The sequence below is a fragment of the Schistocerca nitens genome, chromosome 5, assembly GCF_023898315.1.
Source record: "Schistocerca nitens isolate TAMUIC-IGC-003100 chromosome 5, iqSchNite1.1, whole genome shotgun sequence".
In the NCBI taxonomy this organism is placed as follows: domain Eukaryota; kingdom Metazoa; phylum Arthropoda; class Insecta; order Orthoptera; family Acrididae; genus Schistocerca; species Schistocerca nitens.
This window is the reverse complement of record NC_064618.1, coordinates 135016134-135042069: the sequence shown is the minus strand read 5'-3', so window position 1 is coordinate 135042069 and position 25936 is coordinate 135016134. Positions and strand designations below refer to the sequence as shown.

General features: G+C 42.9%; 1 protein-coding gene across 2 annotated transcripts in view; it reads right to left on the bottom strand.

The window, feature by feature from the left end:
• LOC126260932 (alpha-1,3-mannosyl-glycoprotein 4-beta-N-acetylglucosaminyltransferase A) overlaps window positions 1-25936 on the bottom strand; it is an 815533-nt gene that overhangs the window by 210260 nt on the left and 579337 nt on the right. For both annotated transcript variants that reach the window (XM_049958432.1, XM_049958433.1), the window contains one exon: window positions 20372-20540. In XM_049958432.1, the coding sequence (XP_049814389.1) occupies window positions 20372-20540 (169 nt within the window). The remainder of the gene's footprint in view (window positions 1-20371; window positions 20541-25936) is intronic.

Here is a 25936-nt window from a genome sequence, read left to right as displayed (position 1 = left end):
AATCAGGACTATAGGGTGGGTGGGTGATATTGTTCCACTGAAACTGTTGCAGGAGAGCAACAGTTTGCCGAGCGATGTGTGGGCGAGCGTTGTCATGGAGAATGTGTACGCCCTTGCTCATCATTCCTCTTCTCCGGGTCTGAATTGCCCGTTTGAGTTTTTCCAGAGTCTCACAGTACCTGTCAGCGTTAACTGTGGTCCCAACAATACCCCTTTCCGATCCTAAAAAACGGTTGTCAGGACTTACCGACAGACTGCAAACTCTCTACACCACTTACGAACATTTTTGACATCCATGCACGACTCACCACATACTTCAATTAGCGATGGATTTCAATAGGTGCAGTGCCCTTTGCGTTCAAAAACCGAATAACTGCGTGAAATTCGCACTTGGCGGTAACATCCAACGGGAGCTCCATTCCCAACGGCTGCCAAGCCAAGACTGAGCGCCTCAGCGCGGCGTGTGCACACACAGAGTTCTGTACTTATAAAAAAAGTAGGAGACCTTACTTTTGGGATTATCCTCGTATTTTCCACGCAAAGTCTTAGTTCCCGTCGTGCACCCAGAATCACGTCGGAAACCTTTTCACATGAGTCACCAGAGTACAAACGACAGCTCCGTCAATGCACTACCGTTTTCTAACTGTTCATGTGCACATCGCTATCTCATGACTTCTGTCATGTTAAGATATCACTGTTCCAGCGGCGACTGCTGCATGGTGATAGCGCGGCGTGGGGCAAATACAGCGGGAAGACGCGGCGAACAAATGTTTACTGATCCGTCAGTGACTTTCTGTTAAGAACTACATTGGAAACAGCGTACAGACCACTTAGCCACAGCGTACATACAGCCGATACATCAGTATCATGTCTAGACATCGCCGAGTGGCATGGTTTTTCATTTGTCCTATTCCTAATGGGATAAATCAGCATTTTTCTGTGATTTGGGTTGAGAATACGCTAGCGCGGCGCTCATCGTGTTGGGAAACAGTTGCTCGCTTTCGGGAACAATGTAGGCAGAAGAGAACGCACGCAGGCAGAGCTCACTGCTCTTGAATTTTCAGGAAAGTTAGTCGGGGACATTTTTGGCGACGTGTCACTTTCAATAGTGACAGTGGGCGAATACTCTGCCACGAAGTTTCAATGGAAGACTGTCGGAAAAAGGAACTATATTGGGCTATTCACGTTTCAGATGGAAGTTTTTACTAGGGCGGTGGATCCATCAACTTGGTCGCACAATTAAAATTTAGTCGTGACATCGAACACGTCATAAAGCAAATTTTGTTAAGAAGACTGAATGAGTGGCACGAGTTAGATTGTTAGATGGCGGGAGAGAAGACAAGTGATTTACGATTGCTCCAACTCCGCATCATTCCCTGTCGTCCCATTGCGCAACACGTGATAAAATACTCACTGTAAGTTTACTTTGCTTCAATTGACGATGTTTTACATTAATTTATTATTGAACGACTCGTGTATACCTTGCCCTGTCATTATAAAGTACGAAGTGCATCACATATCTGCTCCATTTTCTTACGTTGTTCGTCGAACTCTGGCGCTTGGTTAGCCCTTCTCTGTTTATATGCATTTCATTAACAAGATAATCTTATTAAGTGACTGACACAGTATTTCATTATACTTTTCTTGGAACGGCGTGTCGTGGAGTACGCGATTTCCTCCGACTTCCCGCCTATACTGACACTGGCGGCTCATTAGGTACTTTTGTTTTCATCCTTTTTGTTTCTTTCCATAGTTTTATCAACTGTGTATCATTTTATTATCTACATAAGCTTATTCTTGTGTATATTATCACTTATCTAAAATGACCACAAGATTGTTAAAAAGGAAATGGTTAAGCGATGTGTGATTCTGAAGCAGTTTTGAATTAACTCATGTTCTTAATTATTTCTTCTTATCACTGTAATAGCGAACACTTGGCAAGTTTACTGTAGACTTTACCTATTGTACTCTTCATTTATTGCATCCTGCACAATTTAATAATTTATTAATGTGTGTAGTATTACGGTAGTAACATCTAATGAGCTTACGGCGCAAACGTATCCTTTGGCTGCACTTTATTATGAACAACAGCGCTACTGACAGTACGACTCCGTCGGCAATCTGGTCGAGTTTGTGCGACGATGCTAAGTTTATTTTGTGTATATTTCGTGACGATGCCACTATGGCATTATAATAGGACATGTTATAAAAACAGGTAAGCTTCGTCATATTTTAAGGGCACATTTCGTCATCCATGAAAGAAATAATTTTTCGTTATGGCGTATTTTTTAGTTTAAGACGTAATCCGTCTGCTAGTTATATATTTCCGATGTTTTGCTGCAGGTCTGTAGATGGTTATTGCTGGCCGAAACCGGTAGTCTAAGGTCCGAAAGTTTTGTGGCCATTGACGGAAACAAAAACAAATTTATTCTACTTATAGTAAGGCTGAGAACATGTGCAAGCGCGCAATCACCGAACGCGATGGAGATACGGTAATGTGGAACCGCGTTTGATCAGTGTAATATTTCTGGCTTAGTCAGCCATCGTATTAGGCTCCAAGAAGCTGTTCCCAGAGCAGTGGAGACGCAAGAAGTGTATAGATGACGAAATGTGGTGTGAGGTACCTGTGACAGATGTTAGATTCGGTACCATTCCCGCGAGAAAGACCGCCTGCATAATGCTACTGCTGTGTGATTGGCTGCTGTGTTCGGAGCAAGGGCGCCAAAACGTTAAAGTATTATTATTATTATTATTATTATTAATAATAATCATCATCATTCTTCTTTCTTTTCTCAGACGTTATGTCTGGTCAAAAATGGAAAGTGACGCGGACCTTGATCAAGCGTGACTTCCTTTTAACTGTACGGTATATGTTACATTGCATTTTGGAATTTTCGGGTAATTGAACATTTATCAATAATTACAGATTTCAGTAGTTGTATATATAAGTTTGGATGTAGCAGTATTGCGTGGATGTACTGGTGGATATTGTGTGGTATGACTCCTGTAGTTGATAGTATAATTGGTATGTCAGCTTTATCCTGATGCCACATGTCCTTGACTTCCTCAGCCAGTTGGACGTATTTTTCAATTTTTTCTCCTGTTTTCTTCTGTATATTTGTTGTATTGGGTATGGATATTTCGATTAGTTGTGTTAATTTCTTCTTTTTATTGGTATGATGTCAGGTTTGTTATGTGGCGTTGTTTTATCTGTTATAATGGTTCTGTTCCAGTATAATTTGTATTCATCATTCTCCAGTACATTTTGTGGTGCATACTTGTATGTAGGAACGTGTTGTTTTATAAGTTTATGTTGTAAGGCAAGCTGTTGATGTATTATTTTTGCGACATTGTCATGTTTTCTGGGGTATTCTGTATTTGCTAGTATTGTACATCCGCTTGTGATGTGATCTGTTACTATTTGTTGTTTGCAAAGTCTGCATTTATCTGTTGTGGTATTGGGATCTTTAATAATACGCTTGCTGTAATACCTGGTGTTTATTGTTTGATCCTGTATTGCAATCATGAATCCTTCTGTCTCACTGTATATATTGCCTTTTCTTAGCCATGTGTTGGATGCATCTTGATCGATGTGTGGCTGTGTTAGATGATACGGGTGCTTGCCATGAAGTGTTTTCTTTTTCCAATTTACTTTCTTCGTATCTGTTGATGTTATGTGATCTAAAGGAGTGTAGAAGTGGTTATGAAATTGCAGTGGTGTAGCCGATGTATTTATGTGAGTGATTGCCTTGTGTATTTTGCTAGTTTCTGCTCGTTCTAGAAAGAATTTTCTTAAATTGTCTACCTGTCCATAATGTAGGTTTTTTATGTCGATAAATCCCTTTCCTCCTTCCTTTCTGCTTAATGTGAATCTTTCTGTTGCTGAATGTATGTGATGTATTCTATATTTGTGGCATTGTGATCGTGTAAGTGTATTGAGTGCTTCTAGGTCTGTGTTACTCCATTTCACTACTCCAAATGAGTAGGTCAATATTGGTATGGCATAAGTATTTATAGCTTTTGTCTTGTTTCTTGCTGTCAATTCTGTTTTCAGTATTTTTGTTAGTCTTTATCTATATTTTTCTTTTAGTTCTTCTTTAATATTTGTATTATCTATTCCTATTTTTTGCCTGTATCCCAGATATTTATAGGCATCTGTTTTTTCCATCGCTTCTATGCAGTCGCTGTTGTTATCCAATAAGTAATCTTCTTGTTTAGTGTGTTTTCCCTTGACTATGCTATTTTTTTTACATTTGTCTGTTCCAAAAGCCATATTTATATCATTGCTGAATCCTTCTGTTATCTTTAGTAATTGGTTGAGTTGTTGATTTGTTGCTGCCAGTAGTTTTAGATCATCCATGTATAGCAAATGTGTGATTTTGTGTGGGTATGTTCCAGTAATATTGTATCCATAATTTGTATTATTTAGCATGTTGGATAGTGGGTTCAGAGCAAGGTAGAACCAGAAAGGACTTAATGAATCTCCTTGGTATACTCCACGCTTAATCTGTATTGGCTGTGATGTGATATTATTTGAATTTGTTTGGATATTAAGTGTGGTTTTCCAATTTTTCATTACTATGTTTAGGAACTATCAATTTAGGATCTACTTTGTATATTTCCAATATTTGTAGTAACCATGAGTGGGGTACTCTATCAAATGCTTTTTGGTAATCAATGTATGTGTAGTGTAGTGACCTTTGTTTAGTTTTAGCTTGATATGTCACCTCTGTATCTATTATCAGTTGCTCTTTACATCCTCGTGCTCCTTTGCAGCAGCCTTTTTGTTCTTCATTTATAATTTTGTTCTGTGTTGTATGTGTCATTAATTTCTGTGTAATGACTGAAGTTAATATTTTGTATATTGTTGGTAGGCATGTTATGGGGTGATACTTAGCTGGGTTTGCTGTGTGCTTGATCTTTAGGTTTCAGATAAGTTATTCTATGTGTATGTGTATCAGGGAATGTGTATGGGTCTGCAATGTAACTGTTAAATAATTTAGTTAGATGTGAATGTGTTGAGGTGAACTACTTTAGCCAGAAATTTGCTATTTTATCATTTTCAGGGGCTTTCCAATTGTGCGTAGAATTAATTGCTCGGGTGACTTCACGTTGCAAAATTATCACTTCAGGTATTTGTGGTATCATCTTGTATGAGTCTGTTCCTGCTTGTATCCACCGTGCATGCCTGTTATGTTGTACCGGGTTTGACCATATGCTGCTCCAGAAGTGTTCCATGTCTGTTATGTTCGGTGGATTGTCTATTTTAATGTGTGTGTTATCTATTGTCTGGTAAAATTTCTTTTGGTTTGTGTTGAATGTTTGGTTTTGTTTCCTTCTATTTTCACTTTTTTTGTATCTTCTGAGTCGTTTGGCTAATGCTTGTAATTTCTGCTTCTTTTCGTCTAATTGCTCTGTCGCTTCTTGTTGTGAGATTTTACCTAACCTTTTTCGTTTTTTTTTCCGAGATTTCATTTCTTATAAATTGTGTTAGCTGTCCGATGTCTTTTCTCAGTTTTTCTATTCTGATCTGTAGCCTGTGTTGCCATGCTGGTTTTGTGGGTTTCTTCTGTGTGTTGGTTGGTTCTGATATCTGCCTAGTGTGTATATTTAGTGTAGTGAGTGCTCCTGCATAAACCAGTAGTTGTAACTCTTCCATAGTTGTGTTTTCATTTATTTTGTTGTGTATGATTGTGTTGATAGTTTTTATTGTTGTTTCGACTTGTGGGTTATTTGGTGGTCTATGCAAGAATGGTCTTATGTCTGTATTTGTGTCTTTGTATTCTATATATGTCAGCTGAAATTTTTCTTCTATATCTAACATGTGTGTCACTTCGTGTTCTATTTGTGCTTGTTCTGGTGGCTGTCTTAAGATTTCGTTTTCCTCTGATTGTTTAATTGATGTGTGTTGTTCTTTGTTTGTTTGCTCTGGGATGTTTTGAGTCCATTACTGTATTTTCTTCTTCTTCTGATTGCACATTATTTTGTTCCAGTATTTGTTGTACTTGTTGTTTGATGTTTTCTAATTCTGACTGGGGTATCCTGTTATTTTTGATTATTACACGGATCTGATCAGCTAGTCGTTCTGTTAAAAATTTTAATTCTGGGTATCTGGTAATAAATGTTGTGTATACTTGTGATCTGTATCCAGTTGTGTTGGTTCCTAGGTTTGTTGCTTGGTAATAACAGAACATGAGGTGTCGGTTAACTTCATCTGACCATCTCATTGTTTTCCTTCTAGGGTGGTTGCAGGAAGCATATCCTGCAAAACACCTCTATTTGGATTTAAATCATTTTCCAGTTGGCTAGCAGTGTCGTTACCATTGTGGGCGGGCATAGGGTTCAAGCGTCGTCCCCGACCATGACGGCGCTTGTCCGAGGCTTCTTTAGTTCTGTCCTGAACCAACTAATCACACTAAAGGGGGGTTAGCCCTATTAGTGGTTTGTTCTTTTCGTCGCCTTTTACGACTGGCAGAACATACCGGAGGCCTATTCTTTTCCCGGGCCTCCACGGGTATTATTATTATTATTATTATTATTATTATTATTATTATTATTATTATTATTATTATTATTTAAACTACTCATTAGAATGATTTCACTTTTTAATATAAATATCTCTCAACGCGTGCTATCAATGAGTCATTTTTGAATTATTAAAAACAATTTAAATCAAAAACGAAAGACTGACGAAATTCCAGACGAAGCACTTCGGTAGCGTTCGGGTCACGCCTTTTCTGGTATGGCGTGCGAAGTGTTTCGGGCTGTTCGTCACTCTGGATTAGGCAGTCGAGAAGAACATACCTGTTGTCTGTCGTAGGATGTGTTTGCCAGTATTCAGTATTAAAAGATTCACTCCGGTAGTTATGAGGCACAGACACGTGCCACAAATAGTGTAAAGATACATTTTCGTAAACATTGTGTTTGATCATGTACTTTACTGTATTAGAATGTGTTGTATTAACATCATGTAATCTTCTCGTGTGGCTATATTAAAATACGCGAGTGGCATCCCAAAGAAGTGACATTATTACATAACAGAAACTCGCTAAAAGTCGGTTTCAGCCTCAAGATACAGAACTTACGACCTGCGTGCTGTTTTCTGCGCTGGGGACATCAACTTGAAGACAGCAGGTTAGTGAACTATAACAGAACCTTCGTACTTCACACATGCAGTGGAAACAACTAGGTGCCTCACGTGTACTGCATGCACAGAACAAATGTGCTCATTGACACATCTGCAGTAATGCAGAGGAGGTAAAGGAGGATGATCGTTATTAACACCAACAATCAATTCATTCTTTCATTCTTGCCGTATCAGGAACACGAAAAAACGATAAACCTGTTCATAGCGACGAGGACAGAGGTCAGTGCATCTTTCACGAAACCTACACACGTTTCAAATGTCCACGCAATGTATTTCGTTTTTATTCCTCCACAGCAATCAAAAAACTTATATACCGTTTGTTTTCGAAGTAATAGTTTGAGCTGTAGAGATGGTCTTTGTGCGCGTGCGCGTGAAGGATGGACGGGGGGAAGAAGTGGGGCGGAAATCAGTACACTGGATTTACGAATTAATTTGCGATCAAGGAGGGTTGGGATAACGCAAAAACGTATCAGAAACCACACGAATTCACTAGGCATATGCAAGAAAAGATGCACTTTAGTGGCCGGCCGCAGTGGCCGAGCGGTTCTAGGCGCTTCAGTCTGGAACCGCACGACCGCTGCGGTCGCAGGTTGGAATCCTGCCTGAGGCATGAATGTGTGTGATGTCCTTAGGTTAGCTAGGTTTAAGTAGTTCTAAGTTCTAGGGGACTGATGACCTCAGAAGTTACGTCCCATAGTGCTCAGAGCCATTTGTACTTTAGTGAGAGTGACACGAAGAAAACAATGAATAATTACACTGTTTGATCGAAAGCATGTGGATCTCTTACGTAATGCGGAATTGACCACCGGACTATACGACAGGTCTGACGTTTGAGGTGTTGTGAAGTGCGATGTCACTGGACAGCGGACGACTGGAAATGAGAGATTTGGAGTGATGAGTCACTCTGTACCCTGTGGCAATCCGATGGAAGGATTTGTGGGTTTGGGATGTACCTGAAGAACGTTACCTGCCTTCGTGTATAGTGCCAACAATGAAGCAGAGAGGAGACAGTGTTACGGTATGGGGGTGTTTTTCATCGTTAGGTTATGATCCCCTTCTTGCGCTCGATAAAACGCTAAATGTGGAAGTATATGAACACATCTTACAGCATTGTGTAGTGTTTGCAGTAGAAAAAAGGTCCAGAGACGATTGAATCAGCATGAGAACGCACCCTGCGATGAAGTAGCTTAGGTGAGGCAATGGTTTGTGGAAAATAACATTCCTGAAACGGACTGGCCTGCCTGAAACTTGTCGAATTACTCCGGGATGAGTTAAGACAGAGTTAGCTCCAGACCTCCGCGTTCAACGCCACTACTTCTTCCGGCTTCGGCTGTTGAGGTAGACTGGGCTGCCTTTCCTTCACAGACGTACAGACACCTCAATGAAAGTGTCTTCAGCGGAGATAAGCCGTAATGTAGGCGAAGGTTCGACACATCCCATATTAATGTCAGCTGATAGGTGTCCGAAAACTTTTGATCACAATGTTCGAAATTTTAGACATTAACCATGCGGTCTAGAACTTCAATGAAGGACAAAAGCCGGCCCGAGTGGCCGTGCGGTTCTAGGCGCTACAGTCTGGAACCGGGCGACCGCTACGGTCGCAGGTTCGATCCTGCCTCAGGCATGGATGTGTGTGATGTCCTTAGGTTAGTTAGGTTTAATTAGTTTTAAATTCTAGGCGACTGATGACCTCAGCAGATAAGTCCCATAGTGCTCAGAGCCATTTGAAGAACAAAAAACGAGTAAGCTTTCGGAAAATATGCTTAAACTAAACTGACAACGTAAATGTGTTAGGGAGAAATGAGGATAATGTTCGGGTGTTAGCGTTAACAACGATAATGTCTTAAATCAATTGACAGTCCTAAAAGGAGGAAGAAATTTCAGAACAAAAAATGAAGGCGGAAGAGCAGCAAGTTTTGTAACGATAGATCACGGAAATACAGAGGGCGAATGAGAAAAACACGTCTAAGCATGTAAAGTAAAAAAAGTGCCGGATAGTGCTGAATTATGATGTATTTGGTTGAACCGGGTTAGTTAAAAGTGTTCGAAGAAGAAAAGAAAATTAGTGATCCCTGTCAGTAATTAGCACGTCCTTCTCATATTTAAGAAATGTCCACTTGTCGGTAAGGCTTTAAATTTTTAACAGTGGAATCGTGTTATTAGCGTCAAAAACTGTGTGATAAGAACGCGCTCGGTATTCACGTGATGCACGTAATGGTCGCATGCGTCCTGCGTCACTTTATGCCGCAACGTAGCGAGGATACAGGCTGGATGCGATCCCCAAAATCTCGTTTTCACCGCTTAAACATTGGTTTACACCGGAGCGTGAACAAGTGAACCCACATCAACGAACCATAATTCCCTCTGCTGTATTGCGTTCGGTCGTGTTCGGTTTGCATTCACCAGCGTTCCCCTGTGTTCCGCTGACAGTCTTGTAGCGGACTATCAAACGAAGTTAAGAGTCTTTCCGCTTCAGCGCTAGAAGTACAGAAAGTGTTGTTCTGCTATCTTGTCCACTTCTATTGTTTCGGCAAGTTGCGTGAGCGATGGAGTGGCTGGAAGAAAATTTAATGTTGCTGATAGAAGAATACTCGAAGATATCGTACGTGCCTCTGGGATCCAAGAGGTAACAGAAAAAAGAACTCCGCCCGAACAGGCCACGATGGCCCAACTGAACCGACCGGCCGCCATGTCGTCGTCATCGGCGTCACTGGATGCGGATATGGAGAGCCAAGTGGTCAGCACACCGCTCTCCCGGTCGTATGTCAGTTTAAGAGACCGGAACAGCTACTTCTCGATGAAGTACTTCCTCAGTTTGCCTCACGGGCTGAGTGCAACCCGCTTGCCAACAGCGCTCGACAGACTGGATGATCACTCATCCAAGTGCTAGCCCAGCCCGACAGCGCTTAACTTCGGTGATCTGACGGGATCTGGTTTTACCACTGCGGCAAGGCCTTTGGCAACAGCACAAATGTCGAAGTAAAAGAAATATGAAGTAATAGATATCTATTACACTGATCAAAATTAAAAATATGCGAAAGTCGTGATTGTGCTCGTTGCTTATTTTCATGATACCCGTAATTATGTGGCTGACATAACACTGATTATAATTTTAGATTTTTTATGTTAAAAATGGTTTGCCCGGCATTACGCGAAGTGTCCTGTAACAAACTACATAGCATATTTTATCTCGCAGCCTATATGAAAGACCTTTTTCCTGTATTTTAAATTTCATTGATCATATATTGTTCAGATATTCCTTACAGGTATTTAATCAAATCCTTTGGGGGCTTCGCGTAGTTCACTGCAGACATCAGAAACTATCTGAGACAGCAGCTGTTGAAATGCTAAGCGGTCACTGACGTAAATGTCTCCAGTGGCTAATAACGACAGTGTAAATACTAAACTTTCCTCAGATTAAGTTGGTCGTCGGTAATTTTTCTTTTTAAATTTCCTCCTTAACTGTAATGTGAAGCCAGCGAAAAGCGTCAACTGGCGTATGTGCAAAATTTTTTTCGAGAAATGCTAGTGGAAGTTTGCGCTGCAATTCAGTGTAAATCGCACTAACCCCCATGCATTTTACTCATTCTTCACTTCTTACGCCACTTTGCTTACTTTCCCAGAAATAGTGAGTTCAGCATACAAAGTAATCTTCTGAATATGAAAACTTTCCATCGTGTCCGTAATTACATTGTGTTGTACACCGTGTGCTCGTTATTAGCGAAACAAAACAATAACGCAACGTCCATAAGTTACGCTCGTTATCTGTCGTTCTCTTCCGTCCTCTCCTGTGTAAACGCATGTTCACAGTCATACACTGAGGTGACAAAAGTCATAGCGATAAGCACTTCTACAGATGGCTGTAGTATCGCATATACAAGGTAAAAAAAAAAATAATAATAATAATAATAATAATAAAGCAATGATATAAGTATGGCTTTTGGAACAGACAAATGTAAGAAAAATAGCATAGTCAAGGGAAAACACACTAAACAAGAAGATTATATATTGGATAACCACAGCGACTGCATAGAAGCGATGGAAAAAACGGATGCCTATAAATATCTAGGATACAGACAAAAAATAGGAATAAATACAAAGATTAAAGAAGAACTAAAAGAAAAATATAGACAAAGACTAACAAAAATACTGAAAACAGAATTGACAGCAAGAAACAAGACAAAAGCTATAAATACTTATGCTATACCAATATTGACCTACTCATTTGGAGTAGTGAAATGGAGTAACACAGACCTAGAAGCACTCAATACACTTACACGATCACAATGCCACAAATATAGAATACATCACATACATTCAGCAACAGAAAGATTCACATTAAGCAGAAAGGAAGGAGGAAGGGGATTTATCGACATAAAAAACCTACATTATGGACAGGTAGACAATTTAAGAAAATTCTTTCTAGAACGAGCAGAAACTAGCAAAATACACAAGGCAATCACTCATATAAATACATCGGCTACACCACTGCAATTTCATAACCACTTCTACAACCCTTTAGATCACATAACAACAGATACGAAGAAAGTAAATTGGAAAAAGAAAACACTTCATGGCAAGCACCCGTATCATCTAACACAGCCACACATCGATCAAGACGCATCCAACACATGGCTAAGAAAAGGCAATATATACAGTGAGACAGAAGGATTCATGATTGCAATACAGGATCAAACAATAAACACCAGGTATTACAGCAAGCGTATTATTAAAGATCCCAATACCACAACAGATAAATGCAGACTTTGTAAACAACAAATAGAAACAGTAGATCACATCACAAGCGGATGTACAATACTAGCAAATACAGAATACCCCAGAAGACATGACAATGTCGCAAAAATAATACATCAACAGCTTGCCTTACAACATAAACTTCTAAAACAACACGTTCCCACATACAAGTATGCACCACAAAATGTACTGGAGAATGAGACATACAAATTATACTGGAACAGAACCATTATAACAGATAAAACAACGCCACATAACAAACCTGACATCATACTCACCAATAAAAAGAAGAAATTAACACAACTAATCGAAATATCCATACCCAATACAACAAATATACAAAAGAAAACAGGAGAAAAAATTGAAAAATACATCCAAATGGCTGAGGAAGTCAAGGACATGTGGCATCAGGATAAAGTTGACATTATAGCAATTATACTATCAACTACAGGAGTCATACCACACAATATCCACCAGTACATCAATGCAATACAGCTACATCAAACCATATATATATACAACTACAGAAATCCGTAATTATTGATACATGTTCAATTACCCGAAAGTTCCTAAATGCAATATAACACATACCGTACAGTTAATAGGAAGTGACGCTTGATCAAGGTCTGCGTCACTTTCCATTCTTAACCAGACTTAACATCTGAGAAAGTAAAGAAATAATAATATAAAATCAGTGCATTAGTGGAGTTACTATTTAGACTCAGGTGATTTCCGTGGGAAAGTTTCCGAATGACCGGCCGCACAACCGCAATTGACAGATTTTGAGCGCGGAATGGTAGTTTTAGCTAGACGCATAGGACATCCCATTTCGGAAATCGTTAGGGAATTCATTATTGCGAGATCCAGTGTCAAGAGTGTGCCGACAATGACAAATTTCAGGTATTACCTCTCACCAGTGACAACCAAGTGGCCGACGGCCTTCACTTAACTGCCGACAGCAGCGGCGTTTGCGTAGAGTTGTCAGAGCTACCGAAATTTGGCGTTAATGGGCTATGGCAGTCGACGGCCGACGCAGGTACCTTTGCTAACAGCACGGCATTGCCTGCACCACCATATTGCACCGTGACCTGGTCAGCTGAGTTTCGATTTCAGTTGGTAAGAGCTGATGGCAGGGTTAGAGTGTGGCGCGGACCCCAAGAAGACATGGGCCAAAGTTGTCAAGAAGGCGTATTACAAGCTTCTGTTAGCTCCACAATGGTGTGGGCTGTGTTGAACTTGATCCTGTGCTCCAGTTGAACCGATCATTCACTGGAAACAGTTACGTTCCCAAACAACGATGGAATTATTGTGGATAGCAATGCGCCATGTCACCGGGCCAAAACTGTTTGCGACTGATTTGAAGAACACACTGGGCAGTTCGAGCGGATGCTTTGGCCACACAGATCGCCCGACATGAATCCTATCTTTTATGGGACACAACCGAGAGGTCAGTTCTCGTACAAAATCCATCACCGGCAACACTTTCGCAGTTATGGGCGGCTATAGAGGTCGCAAAGCTGAATATTTCTGTAGGGGACTTCCAACAACTTTTTAAGCTCATGTCAGGTCTAGCCGCTGCACTAAGACGTGCAGGAGGTGATCCCATGACTTTGCACCTATGCGGAAGTCAATGGTAGGGATCATTGGCGACCTGCGAACACTAATTCGCCTTGCTCCGGTGCGAACCAGACTGTACATGGTGATTCCTTGCTGTTCGAAGGCCTCGCCAGTGCGATGCAACGGCGAAAGCATAGGCGCTGTTCTGTGGGGAGGTCACAGTTCGTTACGAAGACCGTCCCTCCCCATCCTTCAAAATATTACTTGCCGTCACTCCTACATGCCACGTACCACTTACGTGCACCATTTTAGTAATACAATTTAAAAAACTCCGGGATATTACCCCGAGGGTCGAATGGATTTTACATTAGCCAAGGTCTGTTCCTTCCTCCCCCTCCCCCATGCGGAGGACATTTTCAACGGGTATCATAGCTCGTTTGAGTGTTCGATTCATACCCTGACTCACTAAAGGCTGCGGCAAAATTACGTTTAGCGAGTCCCGCGCAATGGCGTGACGTCACATGCTTTGAATACCCGAGCGCTATCGGACGTTGTCGGTTGCCATTGTACGCTGTTGCTACCACACCATGGTGGACGACGAAGTGCACATATTCTTCAGCAATGGGATCCAGGTATACTTCAGTTTCACGCCGTCGTCCGTCCTTTTGAAATTCCATGGCCTCTCTTCACAGGCTTAACACGTTATCCGGTTGTGTCTGCTAATACTTTAGGCCTATCAAAATGAATTGTCTCTTGATCGCAAAGCTCGTTCAGTCAAGCTTCTCCTTGTAACCGTGTTTTTTTTTTTTTTTGAGAACCCACGTCCACTTCCCCACAACTTCAACGAATCCTATAAATTCCTGCTTTTTCCAGCAGTTTGCGACCATCCTTGGCCAATTTTAGGCGATCCTGTATGTTGGGGTGGGTTTGCACATTACTGAATGTTCTTTATCTCTCAACATTTTTCGATGCGGTCAGTAATGTCCCCAATGAAAGGCAGGAGAAATTGGGATTTTACAGACGCATGTGAATCGCTATTTTTGTGCGGCGGTATTAACACTTTTTACCTCTGCGAATAACTTGTCTTGAGCAATTTTTTGGTGAGGGTTTTTAATTTCGCGTCAAGCAGCTCTGGTTCGCAGATGTTTCTTCCTCTATCCGCCAACCTTTTATGATGCCTCGCTTTTGTTGTAGGTGGTGATTCCAATCCGGTGTAGCTAACGGTCTGTGTGACTGCGTTTTCGGTAAACTGTGTGTCCCAAGCTATCATCGTCGTCCTTGAAAACAAGCGAACCAAGAAAATTTAATCTTCCGCTGCCGCCTCCTCCATGGTAAACAAAAAAATGATTCAAATGGCTCTGAGCACTATGGGACTTAACTTCTGAGGTCATCAGTCCCCTAGAACTTAGAACTACTTAAACCAAACTAACCTAAGGGCAGCACACACACCCATGCCCGAGGTAGGATTCGAACCTGCGACCGTAGTAGTCGCGCGGTTCCAGACTGAAGCGCCTAGAACCGCTCGGCCACGCTGGCCGGCCACGGCAAACAATTTTCGGATTAAACCCGTTGAGGTGCTTGTGAAAACCATGTAGTTCCTCTCGGCCATGCCTTCACAAAACAAACAACATTCACGTAGCCGAACTAAACATTCGATTTCCCGTTGGCAGTTTTCAATGCCTGCTCTCCGAATTTTTCCTTAAAGGAACTCGCTGTAACTAGGCTGAAGAGCCTCCCCATAGTCACACCATCCGTCTATTCATAGAACTCATCGTTCCATGCGAAATACATGGTCGACAGGGAATATTTAAACAGTTCTGCAATATATGGAGGAAAATCCGATTTAGCTGTTACAATGCCTCATGCACAGGAACCATAGCAAATAGCAATACAACGTGAAAAATAAGTGTCTGCCGGCTCGGCCACTATTACGTTTAATTTACTGATGAAACGTATTGAACTCCTGCTTGCTTCGCATCCAGGGTACCACTACATTCATTTCGGTAGTATTCTAGTACTGGGAGCCACAAGCGGACACCTTAAAAAGCTGTACAGAGGGGCCGCAGAGATTGTTAAACAAGTGAAATTGGACGACACATGAACCCCGGTGCTGAAGAAAATGTGTACTAGTTTTCCACCATGGGGTGTTAGAAATAGCGGACGACGGCAACAGACAACGGCTAACTGCGCTCGGGTATTCACAGCTTGAGTCGTCACAACACTGTGCGGGACCACGCATATAAGTAATTTTGCTACACCCAGTAGCGAGCCTGGGTGTGAATCAGACACTCTAAGACACTACGACCCCCTTGAAAATATCTTCAGCAGATGGGAACGAAAAGTTGGGTTTTAATCTGAAACACGCACATCAAAAAAGTTTTCTACCACCCCGGTTCCAAGAACTCCTCAAGATAGACTTTGAATGTGGATATTGTATCACAGACACAGTCCCTTTGACTGTTCAGAGATGTCACTAAACCCGCCCAAAGATGTTGACAAACATGCATGAACACCGCCTATTAGACGGAGGGGGTCCGACAGCCGATCAGTTCCAGTCATTCCACCAGAAAGGAGGTACACGACTGGTGTTTTCTGTAGTTCTACCACGCCTGGACGGTCAATACCGCGGTTCGATCGCGTCCGCATTCTTACTTTGTGCCAGTAAGGGTTCTCAACAAGGGAAGTGTCCAGACGTCTCTGAGTGAATCAAAGCAATGTTGTTCGGACATGGAGGAGATAACAGAGAGACAGGAACTGTCGATGACATGCCTCGCTCAGGCCGCCCAAGAGCTACTACTGCAGTGGACGACCGCTACCTACGGGTTACGGCTCGGAAGAACACTGACAGTAACGCCACCATGTTGAGTAATGCTTTTCGTGTAGCCACAGGACGTCGTGTTACGACTCAAACTGTGCGCAATAGGCTGCATGATGCACAACTTCACCCCCGACGTCCACGGCGAGGTCCATCTTTGCAACCACAACACCATGCAGCGCGGTACAGATGGGCCCAACAACATGCCCAATGGACCGCTCAGGACTGGAATCACGTACTCTTCACCGATGAGTGTCTCATATGCCTTAAACCACACAAAGGTGGGAGACGTGTTTGGAGGCAACCCGGTCAGGCTGAACGCCTTAGACACACTGTCCAGCGAGTGCAACAAGGTGGAGGTTCCCTGCTTTGGGGTGGCATTATGTACGCCGACGTACGCCTGCCATCCTCCGACCGATAGTGCAGCCGTATCGACAGAATTCTGGCGTGGAATTCGTCTTCATGGACGACAATGTGCGCCCCCCATCGTGCACATCTTGTCAACAACTGCATTCAGGGTAACTACATCGCTGAACTAGTGACCAGCATGTTCTCCAGGCATGAACCCTATCGAACACGCCTGGGATAGATTGAAAAGAGTTGTTTATACACGACGTGACCCACCGACCACTCTGAAGGATCTACGCCGAATCGCCGTTGAGGAGTGGGACAATCTGGACCAACAGTGCCTTGATGAACTTCTTGATAGAATGCCACGACGAATACAGGCATGCATCAAAGCAAGAGGACGTACAACTGGGTATTAAAGGTACCGGTGTGTACAGAAATCTGGACCACCAACTCTGAAGGCCTCGCTGTATGGTGGTACAACACGCAATGTGTGGTTTTCGTGAGCAATAAAAAGGGCGGAAAAGATTTTTATGTTGATCTCTATTCCAATTTTCTGTACAGGTTCCGGAACTCACGGAACCGACGTGATGCAGAACTTTTTTTGATGTGTGTACATTCGACCACGGCATAATAGCCCGGAATATTCTATTAATTGTGAAATTTTTGGCCGTTGAAGTTTAAATTTCATATTTTAATAATAATATTAGAATTTGTTTAATAAAATGTATCATTTTATTGCAGTAAAAATCATTTGTTTGACAAGAAGGTAGCAACGTCAAAGGACTTAATGGACTGCAGGAAGACCTACAGCGAATTGATTAATAACGCTGAGACAGGCAGTTGATCCTGAAGGTAAATAAATATACTGCTTAAACATGGGAGAATAAATTCACTATTGTAAAACTGCATCACTGACGTCAAACTGCTGGAAACAGAATCTGCCATAAAATATCTACGAGCAATTATCTGGAGCGACCTTAAATGGAATCACCAGATAAAACAAGTAGAAGGAAAGGTGAAAGATAGATTCATAGCAAGAATCTTAAGGAAATGCAACTCATTTACGAACGAAATGACTTTCGAGGCGCTCGTTCGATCGAATGTTGAGTATTGTTCATCAATCTGCGACCACTGTCAGGCAGAATTGATTGAGAGAAGAGTCAACGAAGAGCGGCGCGTTTCGCCACGGGATCGCTTAGCTGGCCCGAGAGCGTTACGAAGATGCTCAACGAACTCCACTGGCAGACGCTGCAAGAGAAGCCGTGTGCTTTACTGAGGGGTTCATTAACGAAATTTCGAGGGAGTATTTTACCGGAAGAGTCGGACAACAAATTACTTCTTCCCAGAAACGTCTCGCGAAATGACCACAACTAGAAAATTCGAGATATAAGAACTAATACAGAGGATTACCAATCATCACGCGCCATTCGCGAATCGAACAGGGGAAAGGAGGGCGGGAGCAGGATTCAGATAATGGTACCATAAGTAGCATCCGGCATACAGCGTGATATGGTTTACAGAGTGTAGTTGCAAGTGTGTCAATGTATCGGTGAATAGTGCAGTGTTTTAATTTAATGACAAAGGAACTGCAGTTTACAAAAGTATGGAGCATGGAAAGCATACGTCCAGGAAGGGCAGATCATGACGTCCCCCGCCTTTGGATCGGCACCCCAGGTAGTAACACATGCAGGAAGATCCTCGATGCCTTGTTCCTGGAGAGAACTTATGAGCAAAGCCCAGTCCAGAGGACGTAGCTCGTCTATGGCATACAGCTGTACAACGCTTTGTTTATTACTATGTAATACTTTCGACCTTCATTTGTAGGAGTAGGATATTACGTCCAAAGTTTCTCGCAAAGCTCTGAGAAACACTGTTTCCACTGTTTGGTTGATGTGCTATTGCGTGCGACTGCAGACCTAATGTGGTAGATTTATCACAAAATCTGGAGAGCGCAATCTAGTGCGCACAAAACAGCTTCCATTTGAATAACTATCTGGTGAATGTAAAACTGAATCTAAGTTTCGGATGCAGATTTGTTCATCATAATTGGAATCCAAAATATCTATACGTCATCTTGCACCGAACACTGTCCCTTAAGCAACATCACCTGAAGCTAGCGCAGAAGTTTGAGACTCTTAACAGCATCCTCCGTAAGGTATATGGAACTACCTTTGAATCCTCAGCAACCACCCTGCGTTCTTCCGCCTTGGGTTTGGTATGTTCTCAAGCGTTGAATATTGAGCACCTGTCTGTATGAACAGCAACCATAAGACGTATTTCGAGGCGTAACTGAATAGTACCATGCGCGTAATATCTGGGACTGTCAGATCCACCCCAGTTCAATGGCTTCTGCTGTTAATACGTATTGCGTCACCTGATTGGCGCACGTCTACAGCTCTCTTGATGGAATTAAACAAGACGACCTGGAATCCTGATCTATACATGCATTGGGACGTACCACTTTTAAACTATAAAATGCTTCAATTACGACTTCCTCCTTTGCCTGTTGCTTCTTGCTATGTTTTAAACTTTTTTCTGCTAGTTATATGTTTGCTTGTATTCATTAAGGATGTAGACCGGGTTAGAAGTTCTTAAAACTTTATTGACTTATGTTTCGTATTTTTAAGATTCATTCATATGGAGTATACCATAAATCTTAAAAAGTGTTAAAACTGCGATTTACTACGTTGGGCTCTGGTGGATCAAAGCGCTCCAAAGCAACTGATGTAATCCTGTAATAGTTATCGACGGATAGTCTTTGATAGTATCACCGGGGACATAAGTATCAACTAAAATTCTATTTTCAACAAGGTTTGTCTTCGTTGTATCATTCTTTTATGGAAAACAGTGTGGAAGCACGTGTTTGCCTCGTGTCTGCCTATCGTATCATTTCATTTTTTACGATGTAAAACTCGAGTGCTTGAAAATGGCAGATGCACTTATACGGATATAAAAGGTTCGGAACGTAATCACAATCGTGCAAAAAACGCCTCGATTCGTAAGCGTAACGGAGAAAAAGGCCAACTGTTCGGTGCCGAATAAAGGTTTGTTCTACTTCAATATTAAACAACACAAGTTGAAACTTTACACGCTTGTTTTTTCGAAACATTTTCCACGTTAGTGGGAGCTGTACCTCGTGAAATATACATGCAGTTATATCTTTTGGAAACTTTTTAAGTCTGCGTTTTCTGCTGTAGTATGTGGGATGTTTGCGATACATTTTAATTTCGAGTTTTGGTGCACGCTCTTAGATTTGTTAAACACAGTTTTTTGAAATATTCCTACGTACTACGTTAGAAAATATCAGTTTCAAACCCGTTTCTGAAATGATGTTCTAGGTTGAAAAAAGTGGCGTTCAGTGCTCCCACCAACCGTCCTCGCAATCTGCGACGGTATTTCATCGACGTGTAGTGTCCTCTGGGTTCAAGGTTTTTTTACTTACACAATACTATCTTCAGGATGTACAATGAAGTTCTAAACTCAGTTCTGCAGTTTGTTCTTATTGAAAAGATCAAGACTGTCGGTCCCAAAATCGAGCTGTTTAAAATAGAGCATCGCATCGTTGAATCTTATTCCGTTTTTCATTTGTTTAAAAATAACACGGATTACCTCTGTATTCTTATGTCTGTTAGGTACATGCTTCCTCGCAGCTTTAAGTTGCTGCAGGCGAGACAGTAGCCTCCTACAGAGCTGCGACAACAATGAGGCGTTGCCACAGAGACGTTTGCAGTGGGCGGTGTACTGACCTGGTCCGGAGACGAGGACGAGCAGCGAGCAGGGCACGAGCAGCAGCCCGGCGAGCAGCAGCAGGCACTGGCGCCTGCGCGCCGCCCACCACACCACCATGGCCGCCCGCCGACCGTCACACGCGACCACCCTGCCGGACGCCGCCCACCGCCGCCGACACCATGCTGCCTGCGGGACAGAAAACACCACACACATATACGCTACTGGCCATTAAAGTTGCTACCCCAAGAAGAAATGCAATGATAAACTGGTATTCAGGACAAATATATTATACTAGAACTGACATGTGATTACATTTTCACGCAGTTTGGGTGCATAGATCCTGAGAAATCAGTACCCAGAACAATCACCTCTGGCCTTAATAACGGGCTTGATACGCCTGGGCATTGAGTCAAACAGAGCTTGGATGGCGTATACAGGTACAGCTGCCCTAGCAGCTTCAACACAATATCACAGTTCATCACTGGTGTATTGTGACGAGCCAATTGCTCGCCCACCATTGACCAGACTTTTTCAATTGGTGAGAGATCTGGAGAATGTGCTGGCCAGGGTAGTAGTCGAACATTTTCCGTATCCAGAAATGCCCGCACAGGACATGCAACATGCGGTCGTGCATTATCCTGCTGAAATGTAGGGTTTCGCAGGGATCGAATGAAGGGTAGAGCCACGGGTCGTAACACATCAGACATGTAACGTCCACTGTTCAAACTGCCGTCAATGCGAACAAGAGGTGACAGAAACGTGTAACCAATGGCACCCCATACCATCACGCCGGCTGATACGCCAGTATGGCGATGACGAATACACGCTTCCAATGTGCGTTCACCGCGATGTCGCCAAACACGGATGCGACCACCGTGATGCTGTAAACAAACTGGATTCATCCGAAAAAAATGACGTTTTTCCATTCGTGCACCCAAGTTCGTCGTTGAGTACACCATCGCAGGCGCTCCTGTCTGTGATGCAGCGTCAAGGGTAACCGCAGCCATGGTCTCCGAGCTGATAGTCCATGCTGCTGCAAACGTCGTCGAACTCTTCGTGCAGATGGTTGTCTTGCAAACGTCCCCATCTGTTGACTCAGGGATCGAGACGTGGCTGCACGATCCGTTACAACCATGCGCATAAGATGCCTGTCATCTCGACTGCTAGTGATACGAGGCCGTTGGGATCCAGCACGGCGTTCCGTATTACCCTCCTGAACCCACTAATTCCATTTTCTGCTAACAGTCATTGGATCTCGACCAACGCGAGCAGCAATGTCGCGATACGATAAAACCGCAATCGCGATACGCTACAATCCGACCTTTATCAAAGTCGGAAACGTGATGGTACGCATTCCTCCTCCTTACACGAGGCATCACAAGAAAGTTTCACCAGGCAACGCCGGTCAACTGCTGTTTGTGTATGAGAAATCGGTTGGAAACTTTCCTCGTGTCAGCACGCTGTGGGTGTCGCCACCGGCGCCAACCATGTGTGAATGCTCTGAAACGCTAATCATTGCATATCACAGCATCTTCTTCCTGTCGGTTAAATTTCGCGTCTGTAGCACGTCATCTTCGTGGTGTAGCAATTTTAATGGTCACTAGTGTACTATCGGCAAACCACTGTACAACTCCATGGTGGTGGTTACTTTCGACTTCAAAGAAAGTAACCACGACACTTATTCTGAATTGTGAACTTACACGAAGCGAAAGATAGGTCACTCGTGTGGCAAAAAAGAGAAGGTCGACGCATCACGAAGAACATATCCGAATGGGAGGGAAATCGAGAGATGTGATGCACATGTACAGACAAATGAGTACAATTCACTCGAGAGAAAGAGCTTTACAGATTGACCAAGTAAATAACAGTCCACGTCTGGCCTCTATACAAGCAGTTACTCGGCTCCGCATTGATTGACAGTTGTTTGATGTTGTCCTCAGTGATTTCGTGTCAAATTACGCCCAAATGACGCGTTAGGTCGTCAAAATCCTGAGATGGTTGGATGGTTCTACGCTTAAAGCTCCAAATGTTCTCATTTAGAGACAGATCCGGCGACCTTGGTGGCCAACGTAGGATTTTGCGAGAACGAACACAAGCAACAGAAACTTCCGCTGTGTGCGGTCGGGCATTATCTTGCTGAAATGTAAGCCCGGAATAGCTTCTCACGAGGGGCAACAAAACTGAGCGTAGAATATCGTCGACCTACTGCTGTGCTGTAGGGTGTCGCGGATGACAACCAAAGGGGTCCCCTGCGAAATGAAGTGGCACTCCAGACCATCAATCCTGGCTATCGGGCCGTATGGTGAACGACAGTCTCTTTGGTGTATCAACGCTGTCCCGTACGTCTCCAAACACTTCTTCGGCCTAGAATCTCATTTAGTGAAATGAAAAAAAAAAAAAATGAAATGATCGTATGACAATGTTGGCCGGGAGGCCCCATGCGGGGACGTTCGGCCGCCGTATTGCAAGTCCTTTTTAGTTGACGCCACTTCGGCGACTTGCGAGTCAATGATGATGATGAAAGACACACAACACCCAGTCATCGCGAGGCAGTGAAAATATCTGACCTCGCCGGAAACCGAACTCGGGACCCCGTGCGGGGGAAGCGTGAACGCTACCGCGAGACCACGAGCTGCGAACTTAGTGAAATGAAACTGTCTTCGGTGATGAGTACCACTTCGAACTGAGCCCTGATTGCCAACGAAGACGGGTCGAGACGCCGCGGACAGCAGTGGAATACCAATCTGGCTATCCCTTGCAATACGGCCTAACAACCAGAAATAATGGTCTAGGGGACTTTTTCATTTCATAGCAGGACCCCCCTTCGGTTCTCAACCACAGCACCCTACAGCACAGCGTTAAGTCTACTGATATTCTACGCCCCATTTTGTTGACCTTCGTGGCAGGCCGTCCTGGGCTTACATTTTAGCAAGATAATGCCCGCCCACACACAGCGAGAGTTTCTGCTGCGTGTCTTCGTACTTGCCAAACACTATCCTAGCCAGTAAGGTCGCCGGATCTCTCTCCAATTGAGAAAATTTGGTGCGCTATGGGACAGCTCGAGATTTTGACGATCTAACGCACCAGTTGGACAGAATTTGGTACGATATTCCTTAGGAAGTCACCCAACAACTGCAAATCAATGTCAAGCCGAATACCTGTTTAAGGGCCAGAGGTGGAGCAACGTGTTATCTACTTGTTCAGTTTGTGAAGCTCTCCTGATTAACTCATCCGTTTTTCTGAAATTGTAATCATTTGCTTGTACACGTTCGCCACATCTACCGATTTCTGTCCCATTCGGATAATCCCTTCATGGGGTGTCTTTTCTTTTGGTTTAGAATGTATTTTAGGCTGAGAGTTGGCACTACTATCAATGTTTGCTCAAGTTCTGGAACCACGATCCACTATTTCAGTTTACTATTTCACGCGAGTTAGTCTAGTTCAGCGCCCCTGCCGTTTCATTCCTTTAATGAGTCGCCTGTCTCTAGTGGTCATTTTCTTTTCCACAAAACGGACAAAATTCGGTGTGGTGATTTCTGTCTGCTGTAAGGTTTGGCACCTAAATAGTGGGTGTGATGTTATGAGGGACTACCCTTTTTACGAGAAAAAATAAACAAAATGTAGGGAAACTCAATGATAACAGACGTTACTACAGTCCGCGTCACATAGGAAGACTGTATAGTTTTCAGCAGTTCTGTGCATCCCCTTTATTATCCACTGGTAGCCAATAAGATTCATTCCCTTTCCGAGCTGCTAGCCGCAAATTACGGCTGCAGAGCGACAATCTCTCTCCTGCAGCCTGCCCAGTTGCCATATTTCGCGATAATGCAGTTTCATTCATTCAAAGAGCAATCTAGTTGTGTCATCAACTGTATGATTTTTTGTGTCAGTGTACCTGTAAACAAGTCAGTGCGATTTCCAAATGTCCGGTGACCGCAAGCAAGCCAGGGGGATTCTTTCTCACTTTTTCAAATGTGAATGTGGAAACTGGACTACTATTCTTGACATTTTGAAGACACATGAACGGACTGCAGAAGCATGGGGTGCCGGCATGAAAAGTGTCCAGCGAATTGTGAATGGAAGTGACAGAGTTGTAGAAACGTCAGCAAATACTGGTTTCGTGTTGTCTGAAAAGCACAGAATTCCCAAAAAACTTAACACAAATGTATTGTTTTGAAAAGGATGTTTTAAGGCGCTCCGCATATGAAATGCATATAAATGGTGAATCTCTGACGTCACCAAAACTTTTTACACATATGCGTGAAATAATTGGCTTCAAAGGCAGCGCATCGTCAATGCAAAGAATTTTACGAGATATTGCTTTCAAATGTGTTTAACGTAATGATGGAAATAAGATTTTGATCGGAAAAACTGACATATCTGTAGCACGACAGTCCAGAGAAAGATGAATGAAATAAGGGAAGAAGGTGGAGCAACAGCGTATTACCTTGATGAAATATGGGCGAATCAGAATTATTCCAAGAAAAGCTGCTAGAAACGAATGATTGTACTAGCGGTTTTATGATTCCCGTAGAAAAGCTTCTCTGACAATCTGCATGCTGGCTCTTCGGGTTTCGTTCCTGAGAGCAAATTTGTCATCAGGTGTAAGAAAGAACAGCAGTGACTATCAGTCAGAAACAAACGCTCTCACTTTCAATAAGCGGTTCACTGAAGATTTCTTCCCATACCTTGTTGCGAGGTCAGTGTAATGAATGTCAGCCACCAGTCATGTGTTCAGATGAAACACCAAGCACAAACACCAGGAAAGCGGATATTGTGCTCTGGCTTAAAAATAAAAATATTCCGCGCGGTGTAGACCAGACTCGTTGCGAACGCGAGCAGGTCGTTAATTTATGCAAGTCAGGCGACAGAACGGACGCACTTGACTGACTAGCACGCAAATGTGGTCACACAGCTTTGCCTTTACTCCCGTAAAGGCTCTATGTGGCGGAAGAAAACGGAACATTCGGGACAGCAGACACTAAACCGCTTACGCACGAAGCAATATCCAGCATCACCCCTTCAGCGTGGGCAAGACTGTGTGTGGCACGCTGGTAACCTTCAGGAAGAACATTGATAGGTGACGATGCATAGCTATATGTCCTGAACCTATCGTTGGGAATTTACCATCAGATAGTTCGGACACAGACTCAGATCAGTGACGGTGGTATTACGATGTAAAATACAGAACAAAGTAAGATAATAGTTCTCGGCTTCAAAGACTCACAGGTTAAAAAAAAGTTTATCATCATATCAATTGTATAAATACTACATAAGAACTTCCTAGTGAATTTGTATCCGAAGAAATATCCAGTCACTGAGTTGTTATAATTTCCAACATATTGCCAAGGAGAAGCAGCTAGCTATTTAGTTGTGGAATGTAAGCTTTCCCGGCGTGTACTATGCTCTAATAACTCTTCTAAAGCTCCGATATTTCGAGGTCCGAATTTTAAATGCCGGGAAGTACCAGGGAGAATTACCTGTCGAGATATTTGAGTTTTTCGACGTTATCGGACAGCATTCCGCCCAGTTATTCGAAGATGAGTAGTAGTTTGCTTGTTGCATCGCTAATAGATGCAGTA